Source organism: Odontesthes bonariensis, chromosome 24, assembly GCF_027942865.1.
Source record: "Odontesthes bonariensis isolate fOdoBon6 chromosome 24, fOdoBon6.hap1, whole genome shotgun sequence".
Lineage (NCBI taxonomy): Eukaryota > Metazoa > Chordata > Actinopteri > Atheriniformes > Atherinopsidae > Odontesthes > Odontesthes bonariensis.
In genome coordinates, this window is record NC_134529.1 from 14,494,663 (window position 1) to 14,519,740 (window position 25,078).

General features: G+C 40.8%; 2 protein-coding genes across 7 annotated transcripts; one reads left to right on the top strand and one right to left on the bottom strand.

Moving 5' to 3' along the window:
* Positions 1-149: 149 nt before the first annotated feature.
* Positions 150-16,609, top strand: snx9b (sorting nexin 9b). 6 transcript variants are annotated; one of them, XM_075458489.1, is made up of 20 exons: positions 150-472; positions 2,678-2,764; positions 3,775-3,849; positions 4,792-4,923; positions 5,460-5,537; positions 7,084-7,246; positions 8,361-8,396; positions 9,955-10,093; positions 10,251-10,338; positions 10,513-10,638; positions 10,826-10,943; positions 11,055-11,185; positions 11,394-11,497; positions 11,598-11,701; positions 11,840-11,917; positions 12,044-12,120; positions 13,449-13,538; positions 14,774-14,888; positions 14,983-15,074; positions 15,236-16,609. In XM_075458489.1, exons 1-20 carry the CDS (start codon positions 461-463, stop codon positions 15,281-15,283), a joined length of 1,893 nt encoding a protein of 630 aa, XP_075314604.1. In that variant the 5' UTR covers positions 150-460; the 3' UTR covers positions 15,284-16,609. The 6 variants fall into 6 exon arrangements, with proteins under 6 accessions (XP_075314604.1, XP_075314605.1, XP_075314606.1 ...); XM_075458490.1 differs by having other exon boundaries at positions 151-472; positions 10,254-10,338; XM_075458491.1 differs by lacking the exon at positions 8,361-8,396 and having other exon boundaries at positions 151-472.
* Positions 16,610-18,643: 2,034 nt separating this feature from the next.
* Positions 18,644-24,106, bottom strand: LOC142375588 (fibroleukin). Its single transcript, XM_075459686.1, has 8 exons — positions 23,951-24,106; positions 21,376-21,591; positions 20,205-20,324; positions 19,972-20,086; positions 19,745-19,882; positions 19,285-19,501; positions 19,000-19,195; positions 18,644-18,928 (listed from the first exon to the last, which is right to left on the bottom strand). Exons 1-8 carry the CDS (start codon positions 24,104-24,106, stop codon positions 18,782-18,784), a joined length of 1,305 nt encoding a protein of 434 aa, XP_075315801.1. The 3' UTR covers positions 18,644-18,781.
* Between the last annotated feature and the right edge of the window lie 972 nt (positions 24,107-25,078).

Below are 25,078 nucleotides of genomic sequence, written 5' to 3' on the forward strand. Positions count from 1 at the left end.
TTTTAATATAAAAATAATATTTGGTCATGTCATTATAATCTTAGTGCTGTTATTTAGGTATCGATCATGTTGCATTTGTTCCTCACATGATCGTTCTTTATTCTTAATGAGTGTGAGCATGTCAGACCTGGACTACCTTTCCGGTTTCTCTCGGTGTCTCAGGTCACTCCCTCCTCGGTTGCTGTCAGCAGCCCTCGGTTAAAACTTGGCTGTCGCTGCTTAGAAGCTTTCCTTCTCACCGTTGTTTTGCGGGTTTTGGAGTTTTTAAACGATAAAAAGAGGTTTTAACAGTGTATTAATGACTGTGTTTAGGCGGCTTTCCAGCGGGAGAAGTTCTCGTCTTTTCTTCGCCTGCAGTTGAAGAGCAGCGCGCGGGGGGTTGGAAATGTTCAGCTGAGGACTGGAAATCTTGAAAACTACTGGGCCCGTTTTTTTGTAATGATTGATCAATGCTCGCACAATGGCGTTTAAGGTAGGCCTCATAACTTTTCCGGGCTTTGTTTAAACGTCAAAAAAGGCTGTGCTGCCTCCTGTATTTTTCCGCTGACAGTTGTTTTTGCTGATAGTTCGAGCAATGAACTCAGTCAGTTTGTAGTTTATCAGTTTTTACATTGAACACTTCACTCGATAAGCTACACACTAACAGTTAAACTCATTCAAACAGTCTTCTGACATAAGTAGCGTATCGTGGAAGGTTGCTGCACACGAGTTTATATTAAATTGTTTTTGGTATACATGGAAAATGTGTCTCATTAAGAAAGCGTCTTGTGACATTTTACTACCTCCCTAGTGCGGGTCATTTCTACACCAGTGGAATTGTGGGAAATGAAGTTGTCTGTGTTCAGAGGCTGAAAAAGGACTTGGATCTCTTGTTTAAAATAGATAATACTAGAATACGTGGAAATAATTTGCAAGATGCTTAGGTCCTGCATTGAAACTATCGTAAAGTAAAGTTGTTAGCATTGAAATAGGCTTTAGTTACCCCCTTGTAAAAGTTGTTAAGCAGAACGGCCCAGTTTATAAGGATATTAGAATAGTATTATTAATGCTTTTACCATATGCCAATTGTTTGTTTTTTTATGAATGTGTATTTATAGTACGTTTAAAACTATGCTAGGTAAATCAAAGGGCGGTAAAATCACAATTGATGATTAAAATGTGTAAAATCTAAAAAGAAAGTACACCAACAGTGGTTAAGAAAACAAAAAAAAAACATTCTGATTAAAACGCAGTGAATAAAATCAAGATGTCTGGCTCTGCTTGAATCAAATGCCAGTTAGAAAAGGTGGGCCCTTGATAGTTTTTAAGGTTCGAGCAGATCATATATGAATCTGGAAGTTATTTCAGAGGTTGGAAGCAGCCACTGGGATCACCCTGGATCTTCGAATATCTGAGAGCATCTGGTTAACATCTAAGAACATGTGTTTGGCTGACTTCAGCGTTCTAACTGGAGCATGACAGTGTCTAAGTTCCCCTAGATCTAGGCTAATTTAGAGCCTCAAAAAATTGAAAAAAAAACGTAAAAACAGTCCTATAACAGTCATGTACAGAATTTCTCTATTGTTTTAATGCTACCACTGATGAATGTGGAGATATTTTGTTTTTAATTTGTTATTTGACCTCTTTTTTTATGTTCTAATTAATTGGTCGTATTCTTTGTAATCTAAAGCCGATGAATGCAGATGGTTATGAAGTGCCGTTTATCTCTGAAAAGTAGTGCGGTAAAAGCTGCGGGCAATGTAAACTGTCATTGAGTTTAATAATTGATAATTCAAGCATTTGCAGTACAGCCAACTCTATTATTTGGAGGAGGTTGCGTTTGGTATGCTGTTGGTATATATGTTGAGATGCCACAAGTCATCTTATATAATCAATTATTTTTGTTAATTTTTCTCGCTTGGGTAGATGAGTGTGAATACCTTTTTTTTTAAGGTATCACACTAAACACAGATGTCATTTTGCATGGTAATGGTATATCAGTAAAGTAATACCTATAGCATTGGAGGGGAACTTTTAGTATAATTAGTTTGAATAACATCCATGCAAATGTGATCATGCCACCAAGCACGGAAGGTCAAGATTATACATAGAAATGATAACTGAGCCAGTAGAGGTGTGTTTCTTTCTCTTATGAAGTCCCTGATAAAGAGTGTCATTCACCATCACCCCAGGAGGTAACAGGCTAACATTAGATTAGATCTCTGTTTTGCCTTGCATTCCATCTCAATGGTCAATCAACCTGTTAGTGACTTTGATACTGTTTTAGAGACTCACAACATGCTGGAGTAGTTTTCACTCTACAACTCTACAGTTGAATGGATATATGTGTGTGTGTGTGTGTATGTGTGTGTGTGAGGGGGGAGAGGTCTGGGGGAAATGACAGATTAATAGATGTAGGTCATTGTTGGAGAAAGCTCCTGTTTTAAAGTGAATCGGGTAGTGGGTCTGGTGCTTGTTTTGATTTATGCAGGCATTTAGTCAAGAGAGCACAAGTTCTGAATAACTAGTTTGTCCTGTTTCACTGTGCCCTTATCTTTCATTGCAACTATAAGTTTTCCACAAGTGTTATTTTGTGTGTGTGTGTGTGTGTGTGTGCGTGTGTGTGTGTGTGTGCGTGTGTGTGTGTGTGTGTGTGTCCATTAATCATTCCGTAAGCCTTTTCTTTGATCGTCCTCAGGCACAGGTTTTATACGACTTCTCCGCTGAGCCTGGAAACAATGAGTTGACGGTGAAAGAAGGCGAGACAGTCACTATCACCAATCAGGTAAATAATACAGTTATAACATTAATAAACTCTTATAATTAACTTCCTTATCATCATTGTAGATAAGGTTTAAAATTTCTTACTCTCACAGGTGTCAAAGGCTGCAGAAGGAACTATGTAAATACAAATTTTCTGCTATGAATGAACATTTCTAACATTGTTTACATTAAGTTTCTAGTGCCTATGAATTATATCTTGAATTGCACTGTGTGATGATTAGGAATTAAGATGGACCTTATTGTTGTCACTTCAGCTGTTTAGTAAAAGTGTATTTTGTAAATGATATGAGAGAATGCATTGTATATGATAGAACGTGACTATAAGGAAGCTCTACCTAATGTTTGCGCTATCATTAAAAAGGAACAGTCCTATACAGGTCATAATCACATGCTCTCATGTTGAACTGGAGCAGTGGGTGTCTTAAATATGCACTACTGAAGGACAGAAGGGGGAAAAACAACTCAGCAAACATGATGTCATTATTGTCAGTTGCCAACAGTTCAAAGATCACTGACCGTGTGCCGACCTACATACTTTTCTAATCTAAGTCTGTCGGGTCTTTGCGTATCAGGAAACATTACTATTCTTTTAGCCAGATAAACTTTCTGTTTCCCAGGCAGTAAGTACATTTATAGCTGGTTAGTTAACCTGGTTATTACTTTATTCCCTAACACAAAACTCTTAAGTTATGTGCAAATTGTTAAACCTGGTTCCCTGGATTGTTGCTGGGTTTGCTTTCATTTCTAGCCCCAAAAAATGTAGGACACAGCATCATTCAAACATAGTCTGGGAAAGAGATGAATGATCTGATTTAACCATCAGCTCCATGTGCAGTGCATGTGGAGTTTAGAGTGACGACATTACAGTTTTCCAGTTTTCATTTTCTGTAACTTTTCTCAGTACCTCTCACAGTGTTTTTGTGTGCGTGTTAAGCAGACACCTACTCTCCCCAGCGCTCTGCCAGCCCAGGCCGTTAATCTAATATTTTGCTCTATGTCACGTTATTTCAGAACATTGGAGGCGGCTGGATTGAAGCGCAGAACTCCAGAGGGGAGGTTGGACTGGTGCCAGAAGATTACATTGAGGTAAGCTAGGCAGTGTAGATAGCGGTGCGAGGCGTGAGGTGGTTAACCCGGCAGACATTTCACACCTCGCGCAGTATTCGAAGTGAATTCCTCACCAGCAGAATTACAAAACAAAGAGCCATTCTTTTTTATTTTTTGAGGTCCGCGTGTAGAGTAGGTGCCATCCACGCCAAAGCACAGAGAATAGGTAGCATTTCACATTATCAATGGAGGGATACTGCTGCACACTGTGGTGCTGTCTCTGAAACTACACTCACAACAGGATGTGCCTCCTTCAGGGATCTGCTGATTTGAGTGTTTTTGTGTGTATGGGAGTGTGTGGGTCCTGCTTGATCCAGTAACTCTGACTCCATTATGTGGAAATGATTCACTCTGAAGACATTCAGGAAGAGGCAGAGAAAGAGTCTGATTAAAACTGTGATGCCTGTGATGTTAACAATTTAGCTTCTCCTTAAACACTTACTGCATTCTCTAACAATGTAGTGTCTATGTAAACACATGAGAGATTGATACCATCAGTCTGTTTAACTTTGCAGGCAAGCTTGTGTGAATCTGTGTGGTTTGCCTGTCCTTAACAAACCTTCCCAGCTGTCTTCAGACTGTTTAATTTTTGCATCCAAATCATAAAAACACACAGATGACAATAGCACTTGTAGCTTATGTAAGTTAGAGAGAAAAACATCAGGACTCTACAGCGGCTACTCTTTATGTCTGAGTAATCTGCAAAAATGAAACATTATTGTATTACAGTAATGGGATGAGTAGATGTGTGAATGTCAGCTTATTTGCAAGCCAGGGGAGGACTGCCAAAGAGATGGTTACATTACAATAAAGGATTGTACTTTTGGAAATCTTTTAGTCATTGTGGAATTTCTGGATCTTTTTACCTAATGTGAATATATTCTTTGCCTTTTCTTTTGTGTTCTGTCCTTTCATTTGTAGCTCAATAAATCTGCTCCTGCATTCCAAGGAGCAGGAAACGCAGTACCTGCTCCAAATGTGGGAAATGTCGCGTCCCAAGACCTGTCTTTCTTTGACGCATTTGCACCTGCATCGGCACCCGCGCAATCCCAGGTGAGACACTCAACGAGCGATCCAGTGCAAAGTGTAAATAAACCCAGCAGCATCAAGCGCAGTGCACCTGTCATGTTTCCATTCTCCCACTCTGAAATATGTGTGACGCGTTGGCGCTTAAGAAAAATGAAAAAGCAGAAGTAAGTGGGGACACAGTTTATTTGTGCCCTGGATGCAGAAGTGAGAGCAGCTGCTGAGGAAGATATTTGCTGTGGTCACGTCACTAAAAACTGACGCGGAGTTTCTTGTTAGTAATGCGGAAAGAAAATTCAATGAAATCCTCTGTCTTTAGCAAGCAGGAAGTTCCACAAAAACGAGATCTTTGCTGGATCAGGAAAAAATTGAGATGCAGTACGTTTTTGAGTCGAGACAGGAAATGTGTCAGCTATTGTCCCTCATGGCCTCTTGATCTTATTCACCCACAAACACACACACACACACACACGCACATCAACATCATCCCTTTAACCCACCCCATTCTGTTTTTACCTGCACTGCTGGCGCTTTGTGATGATGTCACCTTCTTTTCCCTTAAGGTGGATGCTGGGGGCTTGAGTCCCCAGCCGGACACCCCCGACACCCCAGTTTCCCCCTTCCTTTCGTCCCCAGATGAGGTAATCGCCACTTTCGGGTGGTGGGCGTGACCAGAGGCATGATCCCAAGCCCTCTCTCACCCCTCACCTGTTCTAGGCCCAAAGCCATTTAATTTGCCGACTTTGGCAAATTTCCCCTCCTACTCCCACTGCCTGCAGAAAGCATGATCTCGCCTGCTCCATTCACCTTGCACTCCTGTGCAGATACACAGATGCGCACAGATCACACCAATCAACTCCCACACTAGATCATTTGAATCAGCACCACAGTGAAAAAGATGAATGATAATAATAATCGGTAATGAAGATGATGAATCACTTGACTGGAACACATGCATTTTTTTTTCCAAATGATTGCAGTATGTCATGAATTTAAGTTTTAAGTTTTAATTTTTACAAGTTGTTATGTAATGCACATTAAATGTTCTGCTTGATTTAAAAAAAAAAAAAATATATATATAAATAATAAAAATGCTGTGACAGGTTTTTTTCCTAGCTGCATTCATGTGTTCATTTGGTCATGCCATAGCTGCAATTTGCTTTGAAATCTCTTAAGTCTACATTTAAGTAGCTCAGGGTTGGCTAGCATTAAAGCTGCAGTCTGCAACTCTTTTTCAAGCATAATGCCTGGAACTGTCCGGGGATTCTGAAAGTAGTACATTAAATACCCCAATACAAAAAAAAATTAGTTCTCTAGGTCCCCTATATGTCCCGCTAGGTCCCTCCAAAGCCAGCAGGTTTGTTTACAAAATTGCAGACCGGACCGGTAAAAGGTAACCAATCAGGTTTACGAGCTGGGCTCTGCTGCCTGTCAATCACTGATTGTGCACGCGCGATACAAGGTAGGCTCGTCCCCACGCTTATTTATCTAGACTATTGAACTTCATTACGGCTTGTCTACTTACTGTGTCTTCCATGATCGCAAATGACAGGTGAGTTGATGAATGAGGAGTCGTGTAGGCGCATCTGGCGTGCACGTAGACGTGCACGAGTTCTCATGTGTTTTGAAGGGGCGGGACAGGAAGTTGAATAACTTTTTATTTTTCGGTTAAAAAATAAGCATTTCTTGCATTTTGCGACTACGGAGGTCACCGTTTTCAACTTCAAGCGTTCTGATAGATCATGTAAACTCTTAAAATGCCAAAAAGTAGGACTTTACGTATGACAACAACAAATCTTGCAGACTGCAGCTTTAAGCTAATTTCAACCCACTAAAGGCACACACACACTCTCTCCGTTGCATGCCTGTTCCTGCAGATTTAAAAAGCATGGCATGGAGTTTTATTTTGAGCTCGTAAATAAGTAGCGTTTGTGTGTAAGCATGTGCCTTTTAGATATTGCCTTATCCATAAAGCAGCATTTACAAACTACCCTGTTGCTGTTCAGTTGATTTATCTCTCAACAGATTCCCCGTTGGAGGCCGGGCCTGTGTTACATGCTGGGAAAAGCATGTTGTTTTAAGACTGCTGTCAGCCTCTTATTAAACAGACAGAGTCTCTGTCCCATCCCTCTGTCCCTTACAGTCCTCGCTTTCATTCCTGACTGTTTATTTTTCTGTCTCTTGCAGGCTAGTAACGGTAATGATCCCTGGTCGGTGTGGAACACAGACCCTTCGGGGGGCTCCAACAACAACTGGGCGTCCAATCCAGAGGGGACCCAGACCGGGAAGAGTGCTGCTGAGCCCTGGGCTTCTGCGGCACAGGGCCACCCGCAGGCTTACCAAGGCCCAGGTAGACAAACTGCCTTTAATTCAGCAGCCATGACTGGCTTGATGTCAGATGAATGATAACTTTGTGAGGTGGGAATTCAAGAGGAAGCAGTATTTTAATTGTGTAGACAGCACCCAGAATTTATGTTTGGATGTGTGCTTTTTCTTGTTTTAGAGGTTTCTATGATGTTCGTCTAAAAAAAATTACAAATGACTTATTATTTGAATTTAAAACCTCGGCATATGTTAGATTAGAAAGAACTTAATCCTTTAAAAATTATCATATTTTTTTTATGTGTTTAATTCCCAGATTTCAGTCAAACTAAGCAAGCCAACATAACGCTGCAGTGCAACACATTTACTGTAGATTCTGTTGCCTCTGACTTGGTTCACAGTCACCTCTTTGTTGGGGTGCTTTTTTTCAGAGCAGAGATTGCCGCGTTCCACAGCACTCAGGGTCTCGGGTAAACATCCCGTGCAAATGTTTGAACTTTTTGACCACAATCCAGTTCTCCAAGCATAAGAAGGTTTCTGTTTGAGTGAAAAATGTAGGAAATCCTGAGAGGTTATTAGTGCCAATATGATGAGTTGTTTTTAGCCACAAGACAGCTTGATTTGAATTGGTGTAGGGATTTTGAATTAGGGCTTCCTATGAAGAATTTATTTTTCTTGATTTTGAATCTTTCAAACGTTTTATGTTCACCAGCAAGTGGAACACTGGTTGAGACGTCCACGCATGTAACACTTAAAAATCTGCTTTCTTTGGAGTAGCACATGGGGTTGGCAGTACAGAACAATATAAGAAATGATTTATTTCAGTATTTTTCTTTTTGCATTTCTGGAGAGAGTGTTCTGTCATGTTCAGCTAGTTCGGTCCTCCCTGTCTTCACAGGAGAGAGGTTTTTTTTCAGTTCCACAGTCCCTCCACTGAGATGCTCCAGCACGTGGACAGGACCATCAAGTCATTATTTTGTTTTTGCCAGACTGGAAAAGTTCACCTCATTCATGACTCAGTGGGACAAATGACTTGACCTGGATTTTAAATTCTCCAGTTGCTTTTGTAAAAAGAGAACACAGGAAATAGACAGTAAGGAGAAGCAATAACAGACTTTTTCTTTCTTTCACTTTTGCCAAAGACATCTACCCATATCCGTACCTTATTGATAACACAGGTACTGATTCATTGCCTGTTGGAAACGTCCTGATTTTTCTTTTCTTTTTTTTTTTTTTTGGTGTGTGGACTGGCAATAAATGCTTCTGATGAGTGATACTTTCCGCCACAGATCTGAGTTATGTTTTCTGTTAAAGCATGTCTGTGATCGTGGATATTAACACTATATTAACTGCGTTGTAACATGAGAAAGCACATATTTTGGCTGCCTCCTGTTTTTTTTGGTTTTTTTTAATAGCATGCCAGGCAGAGAGCAACTAAGGCGCAGTAAAGAAGCCTCAAACTTTTATGGGGTCAGAGGCTAACAAGCAGTCTTCTAGCAGGACGAGTTCAACTTGGTTAGTTCTGGTTTGATTGAGCTGCTGTCTGCTGAGAAAATTGTTTTTACAAACTAACTGAAGAGAGATGGAGGTGGATTTAGCTGATTACATGTTCCAGGTTTAGACTTATTCCAATCCTGACCAAACGAATAGTTTTACATTTGGTTGTATATGGCAGTAATGCAGCAATCAAACTAAGTGCATGTGTGGAAATATTATTGCAAACTTCTTAGGAATCAATTTAGAGTTCAAGCTCTGCATAGCGATGTCTGAATAATACTCAGCCGTAGATAACATATCGGTGTGCTGTGTCGTGTAAGTGTGTCAACCTGTGTGAGTATGTTTTCACAACCTTCAGCAGTGGGAATGGAGAAGTCACTCTGTGGTTTTTTGGCTGCTGATTTCCCTCGGCCGACTGTGCCATTTGTAAACATTTACTTGATGCATGTCAACTGTTATCATAGGAAACGTTTTCTGTGACGTAAAGAAATGTACCCAAGGACAAATTTAAACCTCTGTGAACTGTGACACACAAGCACTGTTGCTGTATTCTAAGTGAGAGTAGAGATACTGAAAATGCATCTTCAGTGCATGCCAACATTTTACAGATTTGCACTTTCTCATAAATCAGCTCTACAGTCCAGAAGCCAGTGCAAATGCATCCATAGGTTCAAGAAAAGATAATCTATCTCATATTTGAAGAGTGAGGCTTGCCTGAGCATTAAAGCTGGGGTAGGCATATTGTCGCATCAGTTGGCAATCCATAATAATATTTCAGTAATAAACCTTTCTGCATGTTGTTATTTAAGTTGTCTGAGAGAAAACTAGACTGCTGTACTGCCCGTTGGCCTTGTTTTTAGGCTCTAAAAAATGTAGCCGATGATAGAAGTCTTTTCAAATCACAGATCTTGTCAGATAACATCAGGTGAGTTAGAGTAGAGAGCAGCCAAGTCCCCGCAAGGAAGATTGATGAGAGGGCCTTCACTCAAGAGATTGGGGCTCAAATTCAGTTGATATTGCTCACCTGATGGACGAGGCTTGGGACAGGTCTTTCCCTGATGTGTGTTTACCCCAGCTTTTATGGATTTTCACACAGTTCCTTTACTCCCTCCACTTGTTGAGGAGGGAACCTTCTTTACACAAAGTAAAGTAGATTACTAAACACATTGTGGAGGTGCACAGAACAGCTCCTTCTTGTGCCTGTGGTTTAAAACTGGTATCTTGTGGATCCTACCTCAGGAGCAGATGATGATGAGTGGGATGATGAGTGGGATGACATGAAGTCCACCAGCGGTTACGCAGAATCAGAATCTGGTGATGGTGGAGCAATGCAAAGGGGTGGAGCGCACGGATCGTCAATGAAAATATCCCTCAACAAGTAAGAGTCAACGAATTATTAATGCTGAACAAGAAGTTTTGAAATACTTTTTTAAATGCAAAGCCAGGGTGACAAAGTACTGATTTAAACTAGGTAACTCCTCAGACTTTGCTAAGAAAATTCAAACTGATCAGTTAACGTGTGCATCGTCTTTGAGCAGGTTTCCAGGGTTCTCCAAGTCTGGCCCGGAGCTCTACCTCCTTTGCAAGCAGGTTGCCAAAGGCAAAGAGAAGCTAACAATTTATGTAGGTTATCTCTAAATACATACACATTCCATACACCAGATTACTGACGCTTTTGATGTTTGTCCCTCCCGCACGATGTTTAGTAGCATTATCTCTTTCACATGGTTACGACTTAATTTTGTTTGTATGACTAACTGTGTTGCAAGACTCTAAACCACTGTGTTCCATGCTCAGGTAGGAGAAGTTGGCCCAGTGTGGTCTTACCCAGAAACCCAGCTGGACTGTGTTGTAGCTGATCCCAAGAAAGGCACTAAGCTGTATGGCCTCAAGAGCTACATCGAGTACCAAATCACACCTAATGTAAGTATGCATTAGCCTTCTCAGACTGTCAAATTAACTGCACATTCCAAGCAGGATCTTAGACATGGCCTACAGCCAGGTGGCTGCTAGAAAGCCATGTAGAGATTCATGTCTTCTTTCCCTTTAATGGATGTGTTAAAGCTTTTAACCCAGTGTCCATGTCCTACTCCACGTTTTTGGTTTGCAGACCACAAATCGGACAGTCAATCACAGATACAAGCACTTTGATTGGCTGTATGAAAGGCTCCTGGACAAGTTTGGGTCAGCCATCCCCATCCCTTCTTTACCAGACAAGCAGGTGACAGGTGAGCGCCCGACTCTCACGCTGCTTAGAAATGGTTGTGTGTGGTTAAAAATGGTGAGATGGTTTCTCATAAATATAACACCGCTGTTCTTTTTCTTCTCATCTGTTAAAGGCCGTTTTGAGGAAGAGTTTATTAAGATGCGTATGGAGCGGTTGCAGGGTTGGATGACCAGGATGTGTAGACACCCTGTTGTTTCCAGCAGCGAAGTATTTCAGCTTTTCCTCACATACAAGGATGAGAAGGTATACTCTGATTTCTTTGACTGTGACAAGATGTAGACCTCAAGATAGCATTACCTATTACATACCTGTAAGATTTGAACTACCATGGCTGTATTTTGTGTGGGCTCGAGCTGCTATTGTCTGTCGTTAGTGATAGTTAGGCTTTGGGATTCATTTGATTGTAGGAGTCATTTATTGTTTAACTGAGGTGGGTGACTTATTGGTGCAGGACTGGAAGATGGGGAAGAGAAAAGCAGAAAAAGACGAGGCAGTTGGAGTGATGATCTTCTCCACGATAGAGCCTGAAGCTTCAGACCTGGAGCCCAGCGAAGTGTAAATCAAGCTTTGCAAATAGAACAACCTCCACTCGTAAAGCAACTGAGTTACTGGTGTGCAGTAGAGTATGTGTTGAATGTTTGTTCCTCTTTCGCAGGGAACTCAAATGTGAGCAGTTTAGCAGGTTTACCAAAGCCATGGACGACGGCGTGAAGGAGATCCTCACTGTGGGACAAGAGCACTGGAAGAGATGCACAGGACGTACGTTCACACTGTGCCGAAGTTAAACAAATGTTTATCTCGCACACGCCACACCCTCGCTTTGTGTCGTAATTACTGTTAGTGGTTAAAAAATCAGTATGGCGAGTATTTTGTCAACTTGTCTGCCCTCTTCAATAGCTCTGCCAAAAGAGTACCAGAGAATTGGAAAAGCCTTCCAAAACCTCTCCTCTGTCTTCATCAGCAGTGGATACCAAGGTACAGACCACCGGCATGACAACAAGGGTTGTTTTGAGTGCTTTTCCCAGCGGTATTCACTTCCATTTCTGTCTCTTCACTCTGCTCTCTTTCACTGCAACTTCTCTTCCACCTTTCCTGTTGTAGGTGAGTCCACTCTGACGGACGCCATGACCGCAGCGGGGAAGACGTATGAAGAGATAGCCCAGATGGTGGCAGAGCAGGTAGGTTCAGCTGCTGCTCTAAAGTCGTGTGATGTGTTTTTTCAAAAAGTTACAGAATGAATCATACAGAGCTAGAAGTCCTCACTGCAGCCAGCCTTCTCTCTCCTGCTTAACCAACTGCCCGACACTGTTTATCATATATAAAGGTGAAAGAGGTCCTCGGAAAAATGTTAAAGTTAGAGAATTACTTTTGCCCTGAGTTTTCTTCAGGTTGTCATCTTCTAGAAAAGCTAAAGGTCCAGTGTTTAGGGTTTAGTGACATCAAGTGGTGAAGATAACCCCTGCTTCACCCCCCACATCCAAGCCCCACTTTACAATATATACTAAATATACTTCTGAATATGATATTAGATTTCTGCCGGTGGACTTCTTACACACTGGAGCTGTCAGTGGGAGTTGTTGGATATATGGCACTTGTTTTTCTTCAGGACCACATATGTACGACCTCTGGTATGTCAAAGGTCTCAAAGCTTTTTTTAGTCTTCGCTATCATCGGCCTCAGTTCACAGCATCTTACAATATCTGTGAGCATTTCCTGATCACAGCCCGTGTTTGCATTCTTCTTGTGCTGTTTCCATGACCTCTTCAGCCCAGCGTCCTGCTCATGGAGCGTGTCAGTAAAGGCAGAGACTGCGGGAAAACATATTTCTAGGACTTCTAAGTTTTAACGTTTAATTTATTTATTGATATGCTTTGTTTTGATAGCCTGAACAGGGTTTTTGTATAATAAAGTCGGTTCTTGGCTTGTTTTTTTTTTTTTTTTTTTTTTATGTCCCAGCGGCTTCCAGAGGGAGGATTCATCTGGTAAGCTTATCCTGATCCAGACAACTTTTGTTAGTGCTCCTTTGGGATTATTGGCTGTAGTTTAGTGACACCTGTTATATAGTTTAGTGTTGGAGGCTGATTACGTCTGGACATGGATTCATCTCGGGACACAAAAAGCTAAAACAGTGCAGATTATCTGTTGAGATACCTACATATAGGCTTCATTCACTTTTCCCTTTCATAGTCAATGGAGAATGTAGATGTCGCACCTACATGTTAAATATCAGCAGTGTCCAGCTAAATATGTTTTACTTTATTACTTATTTGTTTGGCATTTATATTCCTATACAAAGTCCTGTCTAACTATAACTGTCTCAACCTACTGAAGGTTCATCTGAATCCATGATCATAAAGTATCCCCGTAGGCTCTCTTATCAGAGTCCAGCATTATTTCCTGTTCTCCAGTTAACTTTGGCCTTTTTGTTCCAATTTTAGGTACCTGAGAGTCTCACCTTTTCCTTTTTACATTTATCTACTCTGGTTTGTGTTTCTTTGCTTTTCAGCCCAGGAAGGACCTCCACTTCGTCATGGAGACCAACAATGAATATAAGGGTCTTCTCGGATGCTTCCCAGACACCATTGGAGTCCATAAGGTACATCCTCTCGCGGGCCACAGGAAATGGGGAAAACGCTATCAGTACTAAAGCTTTTCACAAGACAAACTTAGTGGCAGCAGTTCTCAGCCTGATTGGCAAACCATTATTGAAAATGGTGCAAAGGAAACGCTCAGACTGTATTTTAGTTTAGTTAGTTTTTCAATAGCATGAACAGTTACAAAATGTACCGTGGATTAAATGACTGAAAAGTCTATTTAAATTTAGTGCAGTCTAACTCAATACTCCCACTCTAAATTGCCCATACACTGCTATCTGTAATATATTTTTTTTCTAGGCAAGCAAACAAGAACATTTCAGAAAAAATGTCATTTTTCGCCATACTGCCTTTTTCCTGCTAAGAAGGGACACATCGAGAGGCATAATGAATGGCTCCATGAGGGCAGGGATGGGACAGGGTTAAAATGGAGAGAGGCAAATTATACAAAGACCCTGGGAAAAAAAATGTCACCACTTAAAAAAAAAGTGGTGAAAAAAAGTGAGCAGAGTTTTGTGCACCTGCCTTTTCAGAGCTCAGCTGGTGTATTGGTTGGCGTAGCCGCTGCTCTTTCGGTATTTAGGGATTTAAAGAAAAAAAAAAAGTCCACTAGATACTAGAGTCGCACTATAACAGTCGACACATCTGCCTGCGTTTTGTCATACAGGTTTTACATGTGAAAATTGCGGGAGGGAAAGAAACCAAATTTTTGGATCAAAATTGAAAGTATGCCACATCATGAACACTTGAATGGACCTTTAAGGCAACCCACATCTATTTTAAACGAAGAAACCCAAAGAATTGTGAAAAATGAAAATGTAAAAAATGTTTTTTGCTATTGGTGCTGGTATAGCAGAAGGGCTTGAAATATGTTTTTACACGCATTGCACTGATTTCCCAATGTTGTGTATGTTGAAATGAACTGCAGTTGTTTGAATAAATGTCATAAACCCTTTATAAAGAAAAGCACACTGTGCTCTATCAGGACCACATATTATGGTGCATCTGTTGCATTAGGTTTTTGGAGGAAAAGGTCTATTATTTTTGTTTTTTTGCTTGCACATCGGCACTGAATAAACTCTCACCTACGCTTGTCAGGGGTTTTAATTCATTGATAATTTACAAATGTCATTTTCAACCCAGCCAGGAGACTGAAGTAAAGTCAGCATGCACAGGTTTTGGTTCTTTGGTCTAACTGAAGTCTCCCTTGTTCCTTCCTTATGTTTAACTTTTACAGGCAGCCATAGACAAGGTGAAGGAGGCTGATAAGCTGGTGGCCACCAATAAAATTACCCCTCAGGACAAAGTCACCATGGCTAAACGTGTCAGCACCATGTCTTATGCATTACAAGGTACCGCACTGTCCTGATGAAAAAGATTGCAACAGTGTAGTGTGTTATGGCCTGCTCTCTGATGCCCCTGGTTTTCTCCCTTATTGTGGTGCAGCTGAGATGAACCACTTCCATAGCAACCGTATCTATGACTACAACAGGGTCATGCAGTTGTACCTGGAGGAACAAGTCAAGTTTTACGAGACGGTAATGGCATTTTCATTGAACATTCATCTAAGTAAATTTGAGTCTGTAACAGTTTGTCCTTTTCGTTGTGTAGTGCTTAGATACTGATGATACTGAAGCATCACATGACCCCTCTCTGTTTTTGTATTTATGAAAGCTTCTTTTTGCCTAAACCCCCCCAGATTGCTGCCAAGCTGAGACAAGCACACAGTCAGTTCACTACAATGTGAGAGCAGTCTCACTCTACAAGACAAGAAGTTAAACCAGCACCGTCTCCAAAATGTTTTTGCTTATGTTGCATTCTTTATTCACTCTTTAATTTGAGTTTCTTTCATCTTATTTTTTGACGTCCCATGCCACAGTCTCAGCTCACTGTTACTTTTCACCACTGCTCTCACAGGTTTATGCACAGTTAATGAGTGAAAGAGCAGAGGAGGCATCAATACAACTGTTTTTTTAAGAGCAGCGTGACTTACCTCCACCCTTTCCTCTCCAAGTCCAAAACTTGTAACACAGGTAGTAAACATCCTAGTTGCACTTAGAGTAGCCATGAATTGTTTCATTGCGCCAGTTAAACCGCTGCCTTAGTCTCTATGTGATACAATTTTTGTACAGCTTTGGGGGCAAACATTATATCAGACTGTTTTAAAGCCATACTCTGCTCTTTTCCCAATCTTCCATGTCAACATATGCTAAAAGATGTTTGAATGTGGCAACAACATCTGCACAGTCGAATATTAACGTGCGGACACCAAAACCAAAGGCGTTTTCTGCTTTGCCAGAGGGGATAGCCAGGAGTTCCTTTCTCAAAGCAGCCTCTCCTCCATATCAAAGCTTTACTCTCTTTTTTCTTTAATCAGTTTTGCTTCTGTAAACGCTGTTAACTTTCACCAGCTTTGTGCATAGAACCTTAGAAGCATTCCTCTTTGGATTTGAGTCCTGAAAGAGTAGGCAAAGGCAGAGTGTGTGTCGTCTGTATGTCCACTGCTGGCAGTGCCTTACCCCTTTTCATCCTGCACTTCCTCAAAAGCTAACAGGAAGCTCCACCTTCTTCCTGGCTTACTCACATCTCTTGTGCCTTTTGAGAAACTAGAAATGCTTGAATCAGTTCAAACCACCCACCATGTGCACATACTTTGACACTGCAGTTTACATGTCCACAGACAAGATGTGGAATAAGAATGTAAGAACCCAGGTTGGGGGTTAATTATTCTGCAAAACAAGTTTCCTCTCTTCCGGCTCCCCTGGAGAGTATTTATCCTTGTTTAATCTGATTATCGTGTTTGAAAAGAAGGTGTAGCTGCAACGAGTGTTGACAGTTACAATGTAATGTATTTTCTTTTCTTTCTTTGCTTTCACATCCCAGTTTTCAATCAGCCTCTAATCTGGTTCACTCTCTGTTTTCTTATCACTTGATAGATATATATATATGTACTCTATGTCAGGTGCCTCTTGTCATTAAGATAATGTTTTATGTATAGAAATATGCTATATGGTGTCATTGAAAGAAGAGCAAAATTTGTTTGATTTATTAAACAATGATTTGTATTCATCGAGATGTGTGTGTGAATGAATCCTGATATTGTTCTCTATATGGTGCACAACACTGATTGGCTCACACTAAAGCCCTCATTCACTTCAGCAGATTCTTGTGTAGACATGGGTAGGAATAGAAATGAGTCGGCAGCTTGTGTGAAGAGAGCGCGTTGTGGAGTCTTCTGGTGGGGGAAGTGAAAGAGGCCTTTCACCCGCCACTCTGCTATCGCTGCCATCAGGTGCAGCTGGACGTGTAGGCCACAGAGAGCTTTCATCAGGAGATCTTATCAAACTGAAACCATTCTCATGTTAGCTATTTTTAAGGACGTGTGCTGTCGTGTGATTATTGCTTCACTGGAGCCTGAAGCCTTCGGGTCACATTTTCATTTTGTAATGGAAAAAAGAAAAATATATATATTTTTTTTTCAGAATGTAAATGTAACAGCGTTTTAACTGAGTAAGTTATGATTTTGGAGGCTCTTTGACGTTGGCCTGCAGACGTTACCTTCGTTCAACACATGTCTGCTCTGTGTACACAAACGTGCCAAAGGCATTTGGCATTCCCTTTGAAGCCTGTTAAAGGTAAATAGCACTTATTGGAGGCTAAAATGGGAATTTCTGTTGTGATCTTTATTTTAATTTTTTTTTGTCATTGAAAGATTTTACAGCATATTGAACAAACTGTATGGTTTATGAGTATACACATATATTTGAATTTGTTTTGGGAGTTGGTGTTCAATGAACAAGCTTCTCCCGGAATTCTCAGTGTATTTTTTACTATTAACCTCAGTTAAATTAGTTGGTTTCCCACTTTTAAGCACAGCATGGCCCGTTATCCATTCCACAGTCAGCTTTGATTTGAGTTTTATGGTCATTGTCCTGTCGGAGCAGCAAACTGTGTCAACGTCTCAGCTGTCCAGCTGATGGTCTTTGGGTCCGTTGGAAGAATTCCCATTCGTTAAAAGCTCCAGGGTAATATGCCACTTCTGCTACAATTAAGAGCTGATGACTTTCTGCAGACCTTGAAACCTTCTCCCCAGAAAACCTTTGCTGGACTTTATTTCACGATTGAACTTATTTATTTTTGGTGTTTCAGCAGCTTCCAGTACATGGAATTTGCCCTCTCCAACTGTAAGTCACATCTGCCAAAATGTATATAAGAATAAATTGGTTCCACCAAAACTTGGGTTTAGACGTTGCAGTTGGTAGTTCTTTAGTAATTGCTCCAAGAAACATTCCCAGCTTGCGTCAGTCTACGATCCTCTTCTGAAATCTGCACTGAAACCCTTTGGACACCTCAGTTGTATTGTGTGTTGCAACAAATGCTTTCAAGCGATCCCTTCATTGCTAGCACAGAAAACCTACCAGCTCCAATCAATCATCAACAGTGGTCTTAGTGAGTTAAACTTTGTAATATTCAGCCTAGCTGAAATGAATACAACAGTGGGTAAATCTATGTTTTAATAACAAAAGAAGTTGTATATTAAAACATATGGACCTAGTCATTTTCATATGGAATATATAAATTGTACTGTACAAGTCACAAAAAGACTACATTTTTTTCCAGCACATTCATCTTAACAATTGCTGAATTTACACTTCAAACTGTAACTGAATTAGGACCATAGTGTGCTTCACAATTTCAAATGTTTTAATGTCTTGTAATCCAACTCAAAGCCCCGCATTTACTTTTTATACTCAGTTAAATTACTGGATAAGCTTCAAAAGAATTAAACTGATAAAAGAGTAATCATAAAAATGCATAAACACATGGGCCGTGCGTTCACGAGAGTCCGCGGCGATGTGCCTTGCAGGAGCAGTAACCTTCTCGCAGAAACTGAGAACAGCGTTACTCTGTCAACACTTGATGAAGGTGCCTGTTCTTGGCTGGGTTGCAAAAGGTGATAAACAGTATCAAACTAACGTACAAAAGTAGAGTATAAAATGAAGAGTGAACTTCCTGTGATTGAGCGAGGAAAAAAAATCTTTGAAAACAACTACAAAGTTTGTGTTTTTGAAAATCGTTGCTGATCATGAGTCACTTGTGTGTTCACATAGTTTGAAAAAAAATAAAATAAAAGCCTCTAAAGAGGTACCATTTCCACTCGGTGAGAAAAGAACAATTGCTGTTGATCGTGTCATGCTCCCCTGCAGGGTGGTCTGCTTCCTGTGTTCACACCGGTGACAATAGTTCAGGGTGACAAACGTGTTTGGAAGCTGCGTGGTCGGATCATCATGCTGACTTTGCGCAGGGAGTAATAGTCAGAGTCTTTCCAGGAGTACCAAACAATGCCATCAGGACCCAGCGGGCCCCGCCCTTTTGGTGTGTAATGACCTCCCTGCGGAATAAAAAAAATGTAAACACCTATGTCTTTAAAAGTGCAATATGAGGGGCAATCTGCGTCCTTACCCTGTAGTAGACTCCATTAAGGTTGGCATAGAAACACTGATTGTACCACCAGCCACCGTGTGAGATCTCAGCACAGATGTTGCCACTGTCCGGTGTACTGAAGCCTTGCTTGTCATGGTACCAGCTGAAGGAGTCCTGTACTGTGCCACTGAAGCCTGACACATGAAGACGGTACTGATGCTCCTCATCCTCCACACTGCACACACACATTAATGTTTGACATAATGTTGGAGGGACAGGAGGTTTGCAGCAATCAGCTGTCTTTGTCAGCTGCATGAGACCAACCTAAAGCTCTGGTAGAGGGCATGTTTATGCTGGATGCTCCAGTCCTCCAGGTCGATGCGGAGGTTGTAGTCTCCCTGGGTGCTGAGCTCATGTATGTGGTTGTTGCCCAGCCAGAACTCTGAGTGCAGGTCACCAAATCCATCTCTGTAATCTCTCCAGCTGCGGTCAAAGCTCACAGAGCCGTCTACTCGCCGCTGGATCACAGTCCAGCCACCACCTAATGCAAAAAAAATAAAGCCATTGTATGGAGAAGCACATACTTACAGAGGATTTGTGACAAATTAGTTCTACTGCTTGGATCAACCTAAGTGTATCTCAAAGATCTGGCATTGCTTGAATGACAAAGAGTGGTCACACCAAACATTGATGACAGTTTGTATAGAATTAACTGATCGATACAAACTATTCAGCGCATTGTTTTTCAAACCATCCTTGTGCCGGCTCGATAACTATGATTTACCATCTGTGTCCATGTCACAGTAAACTTCCACTGGCATGCCTGCCAGTGATGGCACCACCGTGTAGAGACCTGACCTCCTTATTCCATTGTAGTAGATAGAGGCACAGTCAATGGGACAGTTCCCCACATGCTGGATCTCTGAAGGAACAATATGGAAGAAAAGACTCAGACAATCAGCTGGGGGTGTTTGGCTCCCTCTGCTGACACATCTTGACAAGATCGCTTACCTGGGTGCAGAGCTTCTTGAGTATTTAGGAGAGGATTGGGACGGACGATATTGATTGAACAGCCAGGGCTTCTTTTCACTTTATCCACCAAAAGCGTCAGATTATGTAGTTGGTTCTGGACAGAAGGACAACTGGTTTAACAAATAGAAACGTTATGTTGCTCCCATGGAAAAAAAAAAACATGAAGAAAATTTCCCCCAAAATAGTAGAGGTAAGGAGGAGAGGCAGTGTACCTGCAGATCTAGGATCAGAGTCCCCTGTAGATGCAGCAAGGAGGTGGCTTCAGCGTAGTGGATCTCCAACTCATGGAAACGCTGTTCCAAAGAGACGTTTTGGTGGGTCTTCTCTTCACTCTGATGGGAAATGTGTAGACACACAAAGACACACACATACGAAAAAATAAGCAACAATGAAACCACCCAAGCTGATCAGTCACGTGAAGACTATCATCTAACACCAAGAGTAACTCTTAAATGTATATTTTGGACATTTTCTTTATAGAAGTGTCAAGCCGACGTAATGCAAGCAAAATATCCCAAATCTCAACAAATCAAAACTTTCTTCATTCCTAGTGGGGGGATCTTGTATGAATCTTGCCCACATTTGTATATCCAGTCATTTGAGGTTATCTGCATTAATACTTCAAACTCAGACATGAACTATACTGATGCTCTCCGGACAAAAATGATAGGTCACCTTCTTCTACAACTTAAAGCCAGACACACCAGCATCGGGTCTATTCCTTTCATGCACATAGAGGATGACGCTTACTGCCTTTAACACAAATCTAGAGCCCTCTCCCCTGCCCTGTGCTTATGTGCAACACACACGAGTCCCTTATACCATCCACCTGTGACCACTTACTGGCCCAGCTGAGAGTCTCTTTCTGTATAAGCTCACAGCCTGAGAGGTATGAGGCGGCACGTGGAAGAGTAGGAGGCTAATCCTGTTAGTGACTAAGGTCAAGGACATGCTGGGACAGAAGCCAGCTTGATGACCAAGCACCACATTAGAGTGCAGAGCATTACATGGTAATGTTATGTCTTTCCTGTTCGAGGTAGTTGGAGAGTATAATTGTCTTTTCATTCATCAGTGAGGTTAGTGTTCATTTCAGGCTTCAAACTAAGATCAAGGCTTATTTGATCAAATATCTATTTGCAGTCTAAAGTGTGATGCAACCAAAAGGTCCTGGATGGAAAATATAAAAAAAATAAAGTAAATATTGAATAAAAAGTCTGCCTGTGCAAAGCCACATGCGGTAAGTTGTTTCCAAATTAGCAGAGAAGTGGATTCTGCTAAGACACATTATCACAACAACCTGTGAGGCACCAGGTAGACTAAAGCAAATACTCAAAGCAGTTGAAGGGATTCCTGCTGATAGTTGATCCACGTCTGCTTAGTCACCTGCAGCTCAAGGACTTTGATACGGTGCCGGTGGTTTCTCAGCTCCTCCTGCAACTCAGAGATGGTCTCTTTCAGTGTCACAATCTGGTCCTTCCTCTCCTCGTTCTCATGCAGCCAATAGGAAACCTCGTCCGTGCAGCGAAACATATCCGGGCATCTCCGCTCGTCCAGCTGAGGCAGAGTGGCAACCAGCCGACACATCCCATTCTCCATCAGCTGTCAGGCAGAGAAGACTCGGTCAAGAGAAACCCTTAACTTCTGGTCAGCCAGAATAAACAAGATGACAAGTGGTAGCAAAAAAAATCAATAGTCTCCAATGAGATTTAAATTATTGGTTAGTAAATTCACAATCACTCAAAAGAGTTCAACTACAGAGCCCTTTGTCCTGGTCATTCTGTGCCTTATGACCAAACCCTCCCCGCTCATGTCACAGAGTACCTTGAGAAAAAAACATATTTGAAAACTTCTTTCAACTTATTGGGAACTTTCAAAGCCTAATTTTTTGCTGGATTTGGCTGAAATTCGCATCTGAAAATCTCAAATAAAAAATGTTCAGTTTAAGAAATGAATATCCACCAGTTTTCTATAACTTGCAACCAAGTATAATTATACTTCTGTCATATCTTGTGATTACAGAGACCATGAACAACAAAGTCTGCAATGATAAATTGTCATTATTTGATCTTGTATCAACGTATCAAAAGTTGATTATTTGTCATCACTTTGTCATCTCAAGAAAACAAAGTTTACAGTCCAGTGGTGAAAGATTACAATCAACTTGAGAAATCACAAGATAAGTTAGCCCATCATCTTGAGTAAACAGGAATTGTTTTTCTGAGATCCCGTTGCTCCCAGCTCTCCTATTCAGCCAGCAGATGCTCTTTTAAAACAGATTTTATGAAATGAAATTGAAAATTTAATTAATACTTTATTTGTTTATCTCAATGAGCAATTATCATGAGAATTATGAAGAGTTATTGCTGCTTTCAGGAAGGACCTCCTTTTTCTAATCCTGGGCATTAAAGGGAAAATAAATTATAAAAGCAATCGTACTGAGTCATTTTTATTCTTAACATCATTATCAGCTCAGAATTTCACAGCCCTAATTTTGAATTTATATTTTCCCAAAAATATTTGTTTTAAGGGTTTGTTTTCTAATGATAATTAACTAAAGGATCTTGTCATTTAGAAACGTGTCATTTATTTTGAGTCAAACAAAATTTCAAACTTTTATGTCGAGAGTGACCTTCACAGCCTCCTTATGTCGTTCTTTTTTCTGGGTGCAATTTTGCATTCTACATTTATGTCATTTTCGCACTGTGTTAGCTTCAAGTTCTCTCATCTCTGTGTGACATCTATACTCACCACCCAGTTTTTCAGGAGCGTCTGTGAACCATAAAGGAGCCCTGTGCAACATCTGCGCCATAGATTCTACTCTTACAAAGCCGCTTTCTCTTCTATATTTTTATATTTTATGAGCCTGTTTATTGTTAAGTTCAGGAAATTTGCAAGTTACAGCTTGTACTTGTTATTTTGTTGATTTGGAAATAATGTAATCTTGCTCAAAATGTCTGATTGATATATACATACACACACAGGCATACATATATATATATATATATATATATATATATACATATATATATATATATCATGTAACAGTATACATTTTTTTTTTATTCTTTGCACTACAAAACAATAAAGTAAATCTGGGCTAATTGCACAGGAAAGAGGTTTGGGCAGACGGTCGTCCGCCAATCAGAGAGTCAGCCCCAGAGATGTGATATTGAACCTCAGGGGTTGCGATACCACAGTTCACGACTATGGCTTCCAGCCCTGCACCACACCGTTTTGCTTGACATTTTAGTGGGATTCTTTGAGATCTCTTCAACATGACAACAAATTGTGGTCAAATTGGTCAAATTGTGTGCAGGCTCGCATGGAGATTTGTATTTACAATAGAAGTGTTAGATCCCATTACTGTAGGCGGAGCACAGAAGTAAAAAAAAATCGTCAAATTCTTTAGTATTATACTTTAATGTGTACAAAAAGGAAAAAAAACTGCAATAATTTCTATTCAATCAGTGAGGAAGTGTGATGTCATGGTTACCTGAAGCATCAGATGATTTGTTGACAGAATAACCAGTGAAGAAAAGTAGTCAAGTTTAAAAAGAACTACTCAGTAGGTGATTGGACAATGCATCCAACAGTTAAAATCCCAGAAAACATTAACCAATCAGATCCCTCAACAAGACCACACAGAACCAGCTGGTGAACAGGAGCTGCTTTTGTTGATTGTCATCACCAGTAACACCTGCCCATTACCACAAGTATAAGTCAACACTAACTCTATATGTGGATTTTTTTTATTCTATTTATTATATTGTACAGCTCTAGTTCTCAGATTTTGTTTTTGTTATGACTTTTTAAGATTATATTAAAGAATTTGGCAACTGCACAAATGTGCTTGGAAGTTAAACTATTGTTTCTACTGTTTCTATTTCGACATTACTCGGATGCTCCCGCATAAAGCTGATTACCTTCCAAAACATAAACAATGAGCAGTAATGTTCACCTGGTTGGTGTACTCCCCACACTGTGAACCCCCACCATTTGGTGGTGTGGAGTCATCCAGGTCAGCTGCTTTAGCCTCCGGGAGCAACAGGATGAAGATATAGAGCGCAGAGCACACGTTCCAGCTGGCGGGGTTGGTTGAGGTCAGGAAAGCCATTGCTGTTAGTCTGTCCCTGCCTTGTCAGTGAGGGCGGGCATGGGACACAGGAGTATGTGCTTCACCATGTGAGGCTCTGCTGGCTCTCCCTGCAAGGAGCAAAGTGAAAACTGCTGAATAAAGCTCTTATTAGCGCTATTTCAAATTTCATAAAGCAATTAAGACATTCGCTAGAACACAGTCGTGTCTTCTCTATGACACACACAATCACACTTTTTGCTTTTGCTTCACGTACGCTTATAACACAATACTGTTGTTTGTCATCAGCTGTATTTCAAGCCAAACTCAGGTTTATGTTAAAAATCATGTGATTTTTCATCTTTCTTTATATTTCAAAATCAAACAAGGGCAACATAACATACACCGTTTTGAGTTACAGGTATGAAACAAACCTATTTTCTGTTAACATGGCACACCCGAGGAAAATGCGCTGTACTCACCCCAGCAACACACCATCTTCTACCCCATTCCTGGCTCGCTGTGAGCCAAGGGGTTCTCTCCATTTTCTTCTTCTCCTTTTCTTTCTCCTCCCGTGGCTTCCTCTCACTCTGTCTCGCCCTCTTTCCTTCTCAGTGTGGACATCTTAGTCCAATAATCCACCTCTAAGAGGATTCACAGCGAGTGAGGAAAGGTAGGGAGCAAGACGAATAGGGAAGCAGTGATGATGTTGAGATGAGTAAAAGGAAGACATATAAGATAGAGGACAAAAAAATATACTCTTATTCTACAAATGAAATACATGTGTTTAGTGATTGAACAAACAAATGATTGAGCTGTTTTGGATCACTACTGATTTCATGATACACTGTGACAATCTGTTCCGAAGTGTGTTTCTTGATCATTGCTTTTATTGGGTATTGAGAGGACAAAACTCATCATCTTATAGACATGTAATAAAGGAAGAAAGAGTGTCAGTTGTTAAAAAAAAATCAGACAACTAAGACAGAACAAGGGGGTTATGGAGTTTTAGTA